General features: G+C 39.1%; 1 protein-coding gene across 6 annotated transcripts in view; it reads right to left on the bottom strand.

The window, feature by feature from the left end:
- Positions 1 to 15,020, bottom strand: part of rttn (rotatin) — a 230,500-nt gene that overhangs the window by 151,424 nt on the left and 64,056 nt on the right. For all 6 annotated transcript variants that reach the window (XM_072570663.1, XM_072570665.1, XM_072570664.1 and 3 more), the window contains 4 exons: positions 14,412 to 14,538; positions 13,087 to 13,212; positions 11,575 to 11,691; positions 6,878 to 7,017 (listed from right to left, as the gene is read on the bottom strand). In XM_072570663.1, coding sequence (XP_072426764.1) covers positions 6,878 to 7,017; positions 11,575 to 11,691; positions 13,087 to 13,212; positions 14,412 to 14,538 — 510 coding nt within the window. The remainder of the gene's footprint in view (positions 1 to 6,877; positions 7,018 to 11,574; positions 11,692 to 13,086; positions 13,213 to 14,411; positions 14,539 to 15,020) is intronic.

The raw sequence follows: 15,020 nt of genomic DNA, 5'->3' as shown, positions 1-15,020 counted from the left end.
TTTGTCCTTATCTCTGTTCTAAAACATCTTCTCTTTACTCGAAGGCTGTGCCCTCGGGTCCTCGTCTCTCCTACCAATGGAAACATCTTCCCAACATCTACTCTGTCCTGGCCATTCAGTATTCTGTATGTTTCAATTACAGCCCACCTTATCCTTCTAAACTCCATCAAGTATAAACTCAGAATACTCAAACGTTCCTCATATGTTAAGCTTTTCATTCCTGGGACCATTCTCATGAACATCCTCTGAACATGCTCCAGGGCCAGCACATCCTTCCTGAGATATGGGGCCCAAAACTGCACATAATGCACATAATACTCCAAATGTGGTCTGAACTGAGCCTTGCAGAGCCTCAGAAGTACATCCCTGCTTTTCTCTTCAAGTCCTCTCAAAATAAATGCCATCATTGCATTTGTCCTCCTAACAACTGACTCAATCTGCAAGTTTACCTTGAGAGAATCCTGGACTAGATTTCCCAAGTCTCCTTGCACTTCAGACTTCTGAATTTTCTCTGCATTTAGAAAAGATCCATGCCTCTATTCTTCCTACCAAAGTGCATGCATGACCTCTCACTTTCCCATATTACATTCCATCTGCCAATATTTTGTCCACTCTCCTAATCTGTCTAGATACTTGTGCAGCCTGCCCACCTCCTTAAAAGGTATGGTTACAGGCTAAATCTAGTTCCAGAACAACATTCATCTTAACAAAAAGTAATTAATTCAATCAGGTTCCCATAAATCCCTTTGCAGCGATCCCTAAATACTGTCAGCAGTTGTACTAAAACAAAATGGCCAAACCAGAGAAGTGACTAGTGATCATTAGTTGTGTTCATGCAAGGTGACGTAGATCAACAGGAGATAACATCCATGACAATGACTCAGTTGGGGGTTGATTGATTGACAACACTTGCAGATTCATAGTGACATAACTTTTCCACTTAAGCAAAACAAATGACTAATTTCCACAAATGTTTCATGTTCAAAGTGTTCCTGTATACTACAGGCAAGTGCCATAAACACTTGCTGCCAAAGAACCATTAAAGGTTGACACTCCATATAGTCTCACCATAGATATCTGGCACTGTAACAAACACATCCAGAAGATATTAGATTGCGGAATAAAATAGGTAACCTCCCTGTCAAAACAGAAGCTAACATTGCTTCAATATACCATTTCTGTAATAAATTGATGGGGAAATAAACTAATACTACAAATCATATCTGGCTACATGTTTACATTGTATCAACTATTTCCATCCAAACAAATTTCTTTTAATGGCTATGGAAAACATGCAACTATTGTTTGAGATGAGTTGTAGTTTCAGCCCTGAATAACAGTGTTGTTTGATCATTGTCGAGCACAAGTGATAGGGTAGTTGTTATGGGGGACTTTAACTTTCCCAATGTTGACTGGGAATTCTATAGTTTGAGTACTTGAAATGGGTCAGTTTTTGTCCAACGTGTGCAGGAGCGTTTCCTGACAAAGTATGTTGACAGGCCAATAAGAGACGAGACCACATTGGATTTGGTACTGGGTAATGAACCCGGCCAGGTGTTAGATCTGGAGGTAGGTGAGCACTTTGGTGATAGTGAGCACAATTCGATTAAGTTTACTTTAGCTATGGGAAGGGATAGGTACATACCACAGGGCAAGAGTTATAGTTGGGGGAAAGGCAATTATGATGCAATTAGGCAAGTTTTAGGGTGCCTAGAATAGGGAAGGAAACTGCAGGGGATGGGCATAATTGAAATGTGGAGGTGTCCTTGGTAAGTATGTACCTGTCAGACAGGGTCAGGAAATTGTCAAGTGAGGGAGCTGTGGTTTACTAAAGAAGTTGAAGCTCTTGTCAAGAGGAAAAAGAAGGCTTATGCTAGGATGAGACGTGAAGTCTCAATTAGGGTGATTCAGAGTTATAAGCTAGCCACAAAAGACCTAAAGAGAGAGCTAAGAAGACAAGGAGGGGACATGAGAAGTTGTTGGCAGATAGGATCAAGGGAAATCCCAAGGCTTTCTATAGGTATATCAGGAATAAAAGAATGATGACAGTAAGATTAGGGCCAATCAAGAATAGTAGTGGGAAGTTGTGCGTGGAGTCAGATGAGACAGGGAAGTGCTAAATGAATATTTTTCTTCAGTATTCACACTAGGAAAAGACGATGTTGTCGAGGAGAATACGGAGATACAGGCTACTGGACTAGATGGGATTGAGATTCACAAGGAGGAGGTGTTAGCAATTTTGGGAAGTGTGAAAATAGTAAGTCTCCTGGGCCAGATGGGATTTATCCTCAGATTCTCTGGGAATCCAGGAAGGAGAGTACAGAGCTTTTGGCTTTGATCTTTCTGTCTTAATTGTCTACTGGAATAGTGCCTGAAGACTGGAGGATAGCAAATGTTCTTCCCTTGTTCAAAAAGGGGAATAGAGACAACTCTGGTAATTATAGAGCAATGAGCCTTACTTCAGTTATGGGTAAAGTGCTGGAAAAGGTTATAATCATCTAGAAAAAAATAAGTTGATTATGGATAGTCAACACGGTTTTTTGAAGGGTAGGTCATGCCTTACAAACCTTATTGAGTTCTTTGAGAAGATGCCCAAACAGGTGGATGAGGGTAAAGTGGTTGATGTGGTGTATATGGATTTCAATAGGGCATTTGTTAAGGTTCCCATGGTAGGCTTTTGCACAAAATACGGAAGCATAAGATTAAGGGTGATTTAGTGGTTTGGCTAGCTGAAAGAAGACAGAGGGTAGTGGTTGATGAAAAATGTTCATCTTAAAGTTCATTTCCTAGTGATGTACTGCAAGGATCTGTTTTGAGCCCTATGCTGTTTGTCATTTTTATAAGTGACCTTGGTGAGGGCATAGAAGGAAGGATTAGTGAATTTGCAGATGACACTAAGGTCGGTACAATTGTGGATAGTGCAGAAGGATGTTGCGGGTTACAGAGGGACATAGATAAGCTGCAGAGCTTGGCTGAGAGGTGGCAAATGTGGAAAGGTGTAAGGTGTTTCACTTTGGAAGGAGCAACAGGACTAAACAGTATCGGGCTAATGGTAAGATTCTTGGGAGTGCAGATCAACAGAGATCCCTGAAAATTGCCACCAAAGCTGATAGAGTTGTTAAGGAGGCGTGTTAGTTTTATTGGTAGACGGATTGAGTTTTGGAGCCACTAGGTCATGTTGCAGCTGTACAGAACTCTGGTGTGGCTGCACTTGGAGTATCGCATACAGTTCTGGTCACTGCATTATAGGAAGGATGTGGAAGCTTTGGAACACTTTCAGAGGAGCTTTACTAGGATGTCGCCTGTTATGGAGGGAAGGTCTTAGGAGGAAAGGCTGAGGGATTTGAAGCTGTTTCCATTAGAAAGAAGATTGAGAGGTGACTTAATTGAGACATAAGATAATCAGAGGGTTAGGTAGGGTAGACAGTGAGCGCCTTTTCCTCGGATGGTGATGGTTAGGAGGGGCAATAGATATAGGACAGATGTCAGAGGTAGTTTCTTTACTTATAGTAGAGGCATGGAAAAGCCTGCCTGCGATAGTAGCAAACTCACTAACTTTAAAGGGCATTTAAAATGTCAATGGATAGACATATGGATGAAAGTGGTATAGTTTAGGTTAGATAGGCTTCAGATTGGTTTCAGAGGTCAGTCCAATATCGAGGGCCGAAAATCCTGTACTGTGCTATAATATTCTATTGCAGTGGGAACCATATCATTTTGTTCCCATTGCTTCTCATGATTTTACTGTCATTAGAATTCCAGATGTTGTGCAACAACTAATTGGTGAATTTCCAAATACCTTTAAATTTTATCCTTGCAACATATTTCTCTTTTGTGATTAAACTTTTAAAGTTGATATGCAATTGGTGTACAAAGTCGTGTTTTTCAAGCATCATCGGAAAAAACCTTTTGTATGTTTGTTCTGCAAATAAACTAGAATGTTCAATTCCACATTGACAGGATTCAAAGAAGTAAGGTGGGTGCAGGTTGTGTGGAGAATAAGCAGAAGGTAGACAAGTTAAACCAAATGATTTGTTTCTGTACTGGAAATTCTGTGTAAATCCATTTGCTGATGGGACAATGGTTAATTGCTATTAAAGAGAAAGAACAGCAAATTTTACTGCAACCTATATTACTTCCCACATTCCTGAAGAAGGGCCGATGCCCGAAACATTGATTCTCCTGTTCCTTGGATGCTGCCTGACCTGCTGCGCTTTTCCAGCAACACATTTTCAGCTCTGATCTCCAGTCCTCACTTTCTCCTCGAAGATACTTCCCACATTACCCCATTTACCAGCAGAGAAGTCTGGCAGGTTAATGTAGATATGTAGAAACCATATGCCAATTATTTGAAAGTGGTCTGAAGGTTCCCTTGCCCTGTGGCTAAATACATTGCTCAGGTAATGGAACTTCATTCAGATAGCCTTGGGAGATTTGTATGCCAGCATGCATCCTGTTGTGTTAACCTACATCTTTGAACTCAATTGTGAAACATGTTGAGGAAACAATAAGTATCATAACTTTCACTTATAGAATTAACCACTGGCTTTTTTTCTGCTTTTCTATAGTTAGATATCTTGTAGGTGAAAAGTAATGTGATGATGATAATGGAGTGCTAATAGTTTGATTTTAATCGAAGACCATGCCTTTCCAAAATATAACATGCAAGCATCTGCTTTTCACTGTCGGAATTACCTCATGTGAATTTGAATTCTAACTGCTTTAATTTTTCTCCCATCAGTCAACTAAGAAAATTGACTTGCTAATTCTTGTGACTCATTTTTGACTTGAGATCATAATAAAGAAAGTAGAAAGTATACAATTTGAGAACATTTACTCAGCAGAGGGTTCTTCAAAGAGTACTTTTAAATAAACTTACAGCAGAAAAACAGCCCAGGCCTACATAAACATTCATATTTCACACAAGCTTCCTTCATCTTACTTCATCTCACAATATCATATCTTTTAGTAAGGCTACTGTAGAATCCTGGCAAAACAGTACCTAATGTGCCTACAGCAGGATCACACAAACAACAGCAAAGCAGATAATGTAATTTTGACTGAGGAACAATTATTTTCCGAAACAACTATGGTATCCCTTCTTTGGTCTTCTTTGAAGTGACATCCATTGGAAGATCTGATTTAAAAACTGATTAATTTTTCATGTGTATATTTAGGAATTTGCACTTAAATTATGACCAAACTTCAAAAGTTTGTAACTGGCTATTTCCAAAGAATTTGAAAGGAACATAATAACATAGAAATTAGGAGCGGGGGTAGGCAATTCAGCCCTTTGAGCTGCTCCACCATTAACTATAAGATCATGGCTCAACTTATCCTGGTCTCAACTCCACTTTACTGCCTGCTCCCCAAAGCCTTTTTCATCAGACACACATCTATTCCTTTCTTGAACCTGTTGATTGATTTTGCCTACAATGCACTTTGGGGCAGTGAGTTCCACAGATTCACAACTCTCAGGGATTTAGTTTCTCTTCATCTCAATTCTGAATCCACTTTCTCTCAGTCCATATCTATGACCTCTTGTTCGAGACTGTCCCATAAGGGGAATCCTCTGTTCAACATCCACCTTATCAAGACCCTTTAGTTTTTTATATACCTCAATCAGATCCCACCCCTCATTCTTCTGAATTCCAGTGAGTACAACCCAAGCTATTCAACTGTTAGTTGTATGACAACCCTTTCATCCCTGAAATCAATCTGGTGAACCTCCTCTGAACTTTCTCCAGTGGCACCACATCCTTCCTCAATGTTCCTGATATGGTCTCACCAACGCCTTATGTAATTACAACACTACTATTATAATCTAGTCCTTTTGCAATAAATGCTAGGATTCAATTTGCCTTTCTTATTATATTCTGCACTTGCAACCCACTTTCTGTGATTCATGTACAAAGACACCCAAATCCCTGAGGTTTGAATCTGCTTCCCATTTAAATAATAATTTGCCCTTTTATTTTTCCAGTCAAAATGGACCTCACACTGGTGCACATTAAAGTCCACCTCCAGATGCTGACCCATTCTCCTAGCCTATCAATATTCATCTATAAATTCTTTATCTCCTCCTCACTACCTCTTTCCCATCTATTTTAGTGTCATCCGTGAACTTTGCTATGCTCCTGTATTCCTATGTACTCCGTCCCTGCATGCAGATCGTTTATATAGATTAAAAATAATGGCAGTCCAAGAACTAAACCCTGTAGCAGCCCACTAGTTACAGACCACCATTCAAGAAGAACCCATTTATCCTGGTCCTCTGCTTTCTGTCAGTCAGCCAGCCAGTCAGTATTCGATCCAAGCCAATACTCTTCACCTCACCTCCTCAGACCTAACCTTCTGCATCAGTCTTTTACTCAGCACCTTGTCAAATGCCTTCTGGAAGTCTAACTAGAGCAAATCCACTGGATCAAAATTAGAGTGGTGCTGGCAAAGCACAGCAGGTCAGGCAGCACCTAAGGAGCAGGAAAATCGACGTTTCGGGCAAAAGCCCTCCATCAGGAATGAGCATTCCTGATGAAGGGCTTTTGCCCGAAACGTCGATTTTCCTGCTCCTTGGATATTACCTGACCTGCTGTGTGTTTCCAAGACCACTCGAATTTCGACCCTGATCTCCAGCATCTGCAGTCCTCAATTTCACTACATCCACTGGATTCCCATTAGCCCTCTTACTGGCTACAATCTGAATGAACTCCAGCAAGTATGTGAAGCATGACTTGCCCTTCATCAAATTGTACTGACACTGGCACAATGTCGTGAATGCAACTGCTTGCATTTTCTAACTTGATGAAACTTAGTTGCTGCATCTCAGTTCAATGCTAAAGAGAGTGGCTTATTTTAAAATAAATTACAGTATGCTTACAAATGCAGCTTGCTCATAAAAAGTCGAAGAGATGCACGAATCCTGGCTGTGCGTGACAGAATGCCAGCTGTGTCTTCATTGCATGGTTCACTCAGTCCAAGGATGCATTTTCCTAGTGGATCTTCAGTTGATGCAAACCCCTGGAAAAAGCACATTGTAACAAGGCATGGGAAGACCTCAAAACTGTAACAATCCCCTTTCATGACTCAAAAGCAGGTACTCAAAAAAACTTAATCTGCAAATTGTCTGTGATGTAGTCAACCCTAATGGGCATTTATCAGGGCATGCAGTAAAACTCTCAAATTACATTGTCATCCACAAGGATTGGAGAAAGAGAAATCAAAACATTTTCTCAATGGAGAAGACTATGAGTTGTGGAAGAAAAAGGAATTAAAGCTTCCATTCTCGAAAAAATTACTCTCAGTTAGAATACAAATATTAAAAGTTAATAGTTTGCACATAGAGAACAGTTAAGTCTAATGGAACACTGACATGTATTGCAGATAAGAAAATGAGGAAATTAAACTTCAGCTTGTAAAAAACCTCGACCAGACTCTGTGTGGGAATGCGTATGTTGTGGTTCTGTTCGCCGAGCTGGTAATTTGTGTTGCAGACGTTTCATCCCCTGTCTAGGTGACATCCTCAGTGTTTGGGAGCCTCCTGCGAAGCGCTTCTGTGATGTTTCCTCCGGCATTTATAGTGATTTGTATCTGCCACTTCCGGTTGTCAGTTCCAGCTGTCCGCTGCAGTGGCCGATATATTGGGTCCAGGTCGATGTGTTTGTTGATTGAATCTGTGGATGAATGCCGTGCCTCTAGTAATTCCCTGGCTGTTCTCTGTTTGGCTTGTCTTAAAATAGTAATGTCGTCCCAGTCAAACTCATGTTGCTTGTCATCTGTAAGCGTGGCTACCAAGGATAGCTGGTCGTGTTGCTTCGTTCGAAATGACACGACCAGCTATCCTTAGTAGCCACACATGCAGATGACAAGCAACATGAGTTCGACTGGGACAATACTACTATTATAAGACCAGCCAAACAGAGAACAACCAGGGAATTCCTAGACGCATGGCATTCATCCACAGATTCAATCAACAAACACATCGACCTGGACCCAATATACCGACCACTGCAGCGGACAGCTGGAACTGACAACCGGAAGCGGCAGATACAAATCACTATAAATGCCGAAGGAAACGTCACAGAAGCGCTTCACAGGAGGCTCCCAAGCACTGAGGATGTCACCTAGACAGGGGACGAAACGCCTGCAACACAAATTCCCAGCTTGGCGAACAGAACCATAACAACGAGCACCCGAGCTACAAATCTTCTCACAAACTTTGACTGCGTATGTAGTTGTCAGCACCAGTTCACAAAAGAATACAGTTCCAAAGAACAGTCATTAACTCTGCTTTCTCTTCAGAAGTGCTGCCAGACCTGCTGAGTTTATCCAGCAATTTCTGACTTTGTTGATAAAAGTATTATGCTTCATACGTGATGTAACATCTCAAATACTCTGTAGTTTGAGTCTCTTATTTTAAAGAAAGGATACTGATGCATTGGTTCACAGTAGGTTTCATAGATTGATCCCTGGAATCAGCAAGTTGTCTTATGAGGAAAGAGTTTTTTGAGGGGTCATTTCACTGAAGAAGATATGAATTTTGAATTTGAATTATTGTTATCATGTGTACCTAAGTACAGCGGAAAGATTCATTTGCAAGCAGTACAGGCAGATGATAGTAAGCAAGGACATAACAGATCAGAATGTGCTTAGAGGGAGGCATACAGCTTACATTGTACAGGAGGTGCAAGAAACAAATCAACATTATTCAAAGTTAATAACGGTAGAACCTGTTGGTGCATGTGTTTGAGCTTCTGCATCTTCCGACAGAAGAGGTTGTAGGAGAGCATTACCGGGGTGGGAGGGGCTTTTGATGATGTTGGCAGCCTTTCCATTACAAAGCAAAGTGTAAATGGAGTCCGTAGATGGAAGGTTGACTTCTATGATGGTCTGGGCTGTTTACACAACTTTCTGTAGCTTCTTAGGGTCCTGGGCAGAGCAGCTGCTGTACCAGGCCATTATGCACCTGGACGGTATGCTTTCGATGGTTCATCTGTAAAAGGTGGTGAGGATTTTTATGGACTTGGTGAATTTCCTAAGCCTTCTGAGGAAGAGAGGCGATGTTGCACCTTCTTGACCGTCGCATCTACATGGGAAGTCCAGGGCAGATTGTCGATTATTGTCACTCCTAGGAACTTGATGCTCCCAACCTCTGCTCTGTTAATGTTGAACAGGGTGTGTTCTCCTCCTTTCTTTCTGAAGTCAATGATCAGTTCTTTTGTTTTGCCGACATTGAGAGCGGTTGTTATCATGGCACCATGTAGCAAGCCCTCTATCTCCTTTCAGTATTCTGATGCATCGTTGTTTGATATTCATTCTACTACAGTGGTGTTGCCAGCAAACGTATAGATGGCGTTCATTTGGAATTTGGCTAGATAGTCGTGGGTTCACAGGGAGTACAGTAGGGGGCTGAGAATGAATCCTTGGGGGTTTCCAGTGTTGAAGGTTATCATGTAGGAGATGCAGTCATCTATCTCCACTGATTGTGGTCTATGGATCAGGAAGCGGAGGATCCAGTTGCAAAGGATGGAGCTGAGACCTAGGTCTCAAAGTTTTGAGATCAGTCTGGAAGGGAGTTGAAGGCAGAGCCGTAATCAATAAGTAGGAGTCTATGGTAGGTAGGTGTCCTAGTTGTCCAGATGTTCCCGAATAGTCTTGGCAAGTTAGACAGGAGAAGATTATTTCCTTTTACGAACACATCCAGAAATAGGAGATACTATTTCAAAACAAGGGGCTACCAATTTAGGACAGATGTGGCGAATAGTTTTTTTTCTCCAAGTCGAGAGATGTTGGAACTCTCTGCCTCAGCAGGTGGTGGAGACAGAGTCACTGAATATTTTTAAATGTAGGTTGGATTTATTCCTTTCCCTTACACGAATTTAAGGTCATCAGGGTGAGGGGGAAATATGGAATTTGAAATACAAACATATCAGCTATTATCCTACTATATGGCAGAGGAGGCTCAAAAAGGGCCAATGACCTACTTCTGCCCATGATTTTTATAATTGCATACTGGACTTGGTCAGAGTGTAGCACAAATTTCCAAGAAAGCTTTTGCTATTGAAAAGGTTGAATTACAAAGAAGGGTTGCATAAAGTTACCTTTTATTTACTTGCATAAAGAAAGCATTTAAAAATGTTTAAGGGATCCAATGGAGTTGACACAAGGTATAGATTTTCATTTACAGGTGAATTCAGAACAAGACAACATAACCTTAAAAATTGAGCAGGGTCATTTAGGACTTTGCACACACAACTGATCGGGAAGAGTTGAATTCAGATTCCAAAAGGTCATATATCCTGAGTGAATTGATAATTTCTGGATGAGTTTGGTTAAGACACTCTTGTTTGGCAAGGATATTGTAGAATATGCAGCAAATATGGGTAAATGGAATTAATATGCAGCAAGCGTGAGAGGTTTAATCGTCCTACATACATGGTGGTCAGAGTAACTCAGATGATGATGTGCACTTGACAAACTAACTTTGGTAAAATCGATGAAGTTTACCTATTAGAAGGCAATGAAACAGACATTTTATATTATGTTGATGGTGATTTCTTGCACACACATGAAAGAGAAGTTGCAAGATAAACCTTCTTTTCACCCAAGGTCCAGGAAACAATGTCACCGATGAACAATTTTCTGTAGGGATATTAATTATAACTGACCTTTTCAGATCTTGGTGTCACTTGATATCAACACATGAGCATGAAGGATCAATGAAGAGGTAAAAAATGACAAGGCTACAGTTTAATTATCACTGCTATAGCACAAACTATTCTCGAATGAAATTTTAAGCATGTGACAGGTTCTGAATAAAGTGGAAAATATTCTAAATACTCAGGAATTTAAACAGTACCTGAGAATGTATTTAAAAATCTGTTATTTTTGCTAACTGTTTCTAAAATCTGAGATATTGTATTTTCCAGTATAAATAGAATGATACTGAACTGGACTTTCATTTTGACAATTTTAACCCTTCAAAGGTTTATACAAGGCAATTTGTCCAATAATTGGAATTCAGGAAAAGTCTAGTGTTTTAATATATTAGTGCTTTTGTGCACAAATATATTGGTTATAAGTTATAAGTATTATTTGCTTGGTCAAAGAGTATATCATATTGAAAGAAGACTCCATGCTATTGCTATCCCCAGATCACAGATAAATTATGTGTTGAATAAAAATCGGGGGGGGGGAAGGCACTACATTAAAATGTATCTACTGTAACATGTCAAAAATTCATTTGCGCTAAAAAACAATGCTACTCCTCTTACGCTATTAGAACTTTACACCAAAGCTGACTGCCCACTGATATTGATAAAATTAAGCTTTATAGTCTGATGGCAATGTACCTGTGTATCATATTCAATAGCCTGAGCTTAACGAGAAAGTATCTAATTCACTTGCCCAATGTATTGTGCATTGAAGTAAAACAAAGCCTTGTTTGTTTGTCTGTATGTTCAAGGCATTGAGCAAATAAACACTAATTCACCGATGCTCTATTAAAATGGTGCCAGTGTTACATTGTATGGTAAAAAAGACCAAGTACTGTTTCACAATTTTGTAGTTACAATTTACCTGCAATATTGGAATCACAGGATATAACGCTTCAATTAACTTATTCCAGCTGAAAGTGCTCATTATCAGGCGGCTCTGCAGTAAGTAAATAAGTATTTCTTTTGCTGCACTGTTCACCTGTAAGACAATACAGTAACATCTGCTGTTAAAGGTAAATTCTTTTAAAAATCTGCATATCCCTGGAAATGAATCAATAAATCCAAGCTGAGCTAATATTGAAAAAAGTAAGCTTCAAGAAAGCTTTTGACACAAGGGAAAGATCTGACATAATCGAGGGCATTTACAAAGGAAAATGGGCTGAATGGACTCATGCTGCATCTTAACAATTATGTGGCTCTAAGATTTGCAAGACAAAGATGGTGGAAGGCACTGCTGCAATGGCTGAATGAAGGCTACAAAGAAAACCAAACATCAAACAGAGGGCACATTCTGGAACATAAAGCTGCAGAATGTAAGCATGTGGAAGATAAAGTAATAAGAGACACCTGCACAGGAGGAGGAAGATTTTGAATCAATGACATGGAGAGGATGGAACATAAATTTTACAGAAGACCATGAGATAAAAGCTGAACTTATGTGGAACAGAATGGAGGATATTATTGCTGGTGAGTTAAAGTAAGTCTTTGCTTATCTGAAATTCGATCATCACTAAATTCTGTAAACAAAGGCCAGCAAGTAAAGCAAGCGGCTGTCAGAATACGTGTTTGTGCATCGCAAACATTGTAACTTTCCGTGCATTACTGCTTCTTCACAGGTCTGTCACCCAACCAAATAGCATCTCTGATCATTTTACTCTGAAAATAATGTATAAGTGAAAGCATCTGTAAATTCCTTGTGCAAATTCAATAAAATATTAATAAATCCATAAATAATTGAAAACTGATTTATGGCCCTGTATGTCACAGCGACCTATATGGAGGACAAATAAAGAAAAACTCCAAATACTGAAAATTTGAAGTAAGAACAGAAAATAATGAAAATTGCAAAAACGTTAGACTTCTTTTCTCTTTTCAGGTGTCGACACATCCCTGAGTATCCAGCGTTCATGTTTCTAATCCTTAGATTTTACTCAAGAAATAGTTCATCTTTACTTTTTTTTCCATTAAGTCACAAATCCTCTCTTCTTAAAAACAAACTTAACAGTAATCAATAATGAAATAATCTTTACAGCTTCCTCCAGTTCCTATCAATTATTAACTTTTTTTCTGTTTAAATTAAATTATTGTTCTCATCAGTAATATGCTCCCCCAGCTTTCAGCTCTTCATTTAACCCCTTCCTGTCTCACTTTCAGGCTTTACAAATAATTACAACCTCATTTCCAATGCTTCATCAGTTACGTTTCTAGGCCAACTTGATAAATTAAGGCTCATCATGTGGTAGGGAATTGGACAGAATAGAGAAAGTAGAGAGTGGAATGGTTAAAGAAAATAAAAGACGGACAAAAGACATGGACTAGTGGGTTAAACGAAAGTAGCATTTCTTTGTACGTATTAAACAATCTAAATAGCTACCTGTTGATTTGGATCCTGTAGGCCAAATGTACATATTTCATACAAAACCCAGGCATGGAGAAGGAAATTAATACCATTAGAACTTGATAACACTGGCTTGATAACATTGTGGATTCGAAGGCAAACCTTCAGAAGAAAAAAGTTTTTAAAATTATGAGTGTTTCAAGACCAATTCTGCATTTCAATAACTGCAAGACAATGGTATTTCGGAAATAGGCTTAAGAAGAAATATGTAGTCTATTTACCCACAAATTTTATGCTAAATCCATCTCCCATTCTGTATACATCAAGAATAATATTAATAGTAATCCATTAACCATTCTGCAGCTCTAAGCTAGTCTTATTTTAGCTAAATGCTAGTAATTACAAGTGAATTTAAAAAGGTCTTGACTCATTCCCTGATTAGCTGGGCTGGCACCATAAATGCAGTGTTGTGGAATACTACACTCTTAAAGATACCATATATTTGATGAAAATAAGAATAACACCTGTCTCCTTGTATAGGTGGGTGCAAATAAATCATAACACACTGAGGAAATGCTTTTGAAGACTTATGGTTTTTGGGCCACCATCACCATCGTCAGAAATAGATTATTCATTTATTATATTGCTGCATTCGTGGCTTCCTATGAACAAACTATTAAATTAAGTCGCTATTTTTAAAAAGGTCATTCCTTGACAGTGAAGTTCTTGACATGTCCTAAAAATGGTCACACAAATTTAATTTATATCTTCACTTCAGCTTTGGTTCAGGGGTGACTCAGCCCCAAGCTCTTTTACTGGTTCAAGTTTATCTAATATTTATTATGGACTGAAAAAAAATCCCCTCATTTTCATTCTTCACAGCAAACTCAACAAAACGTTCAAAACACAGTATTAAGGTTCGAGTTATCTTCATAATACATAACCAACAAACTCAGTTCTTCAGTGCCCAAGCCTCCTACCAACAATTTTTACCATCCTTACTCATCAACCCGAATCTCTCAAAGTCTGAAAGGAAGTGTGGTTGATGGTCACTCTCTGTCCTGCCTTGTTCAGACGGTCCTCCTTTTCTGTAGACTCGATATGCACTTTAATCATCCTGGCCTCATCTTCTGCCAAAATGCAACACTCTTGAACAAGATTTAGAGTTTTACAACATGGAAACAAACTATCCTGTAATTGATATTCTTGCTGCTTATTATGAGGATCCTCCCACTAACTCGTCTAATCAACAAATCTTCCAATCCTTTCTCCCTCATATACTTATTTTGCTTTCTCTTAATTGCATAAGTAGTGAAAGTAACATCTACAGGTAGTTAACAGATGAAGCTGTTTCTTCCCACCTTCACGAGTTTTAAACAGCAGCGATAACATTCGGCTTTAATAATTGGCACGGCATGAGACAAAAGTTTCAGGAGTATTTTCTGACTCTCAGCTTCAATTAGTGGACTGGCATCTACAGATTTGGAACTGTGGAAAAAGAAACACAAACAGCAACAATAGTCTTCAAAATTTCCAAAACATCTGTAGAAGACTATTCTGACCACAATAAAACTCTACAACTAATAGTGCAAAACAAATATATTTTCCAATTCAACTACTAGAGTGTTAAATTAACAGCACCAAAACTGAGAAGGCAGTGTAAAATGGAGTGGGTGAATTCAATGCCAAATCAGGCATAGGCAGAGAAATAAAGACAGTAAGAAAGAATGGATGTAGAAAAAGAAGTAAAGTGAAAAAACTAGGAAAGAGAAAACAAAATTTGAAGTTATAACATTGAGGGGCGAAGGGCCTGTACTGCACTGTAATGTGCTATATTAATGTAAACGGTACCTAGCATGAAACAGACAAAATTTAATTTTGTTATCTAACTCGGAAATACAACAACTTCACATCTAGTGATGTGTTTCATTGAAGAGGCAAAGAGGAAACAGGCTTTTATGCATAACTAT

Source organism: Chiloscyllium punctatum, chromosome 5, assembly GCF_047496795.1.
Source record: "Chiloscyllium punctatum isolate Juve2018m chromosome 5, sChiPun1.3, whole genome shotgun sequence".
In the NCBI taxonomy this organism is placed as follows: Eukaryota; Metazoa; Chordata; class Chondrichthyes; order Orectolobiformes; family Hemiscylliidae; genus Chiloscyllium; species Chiloscyllium punctatum.
This window is presented reverse-complemented; position numbering and strand designations above follow the sequence as displayed.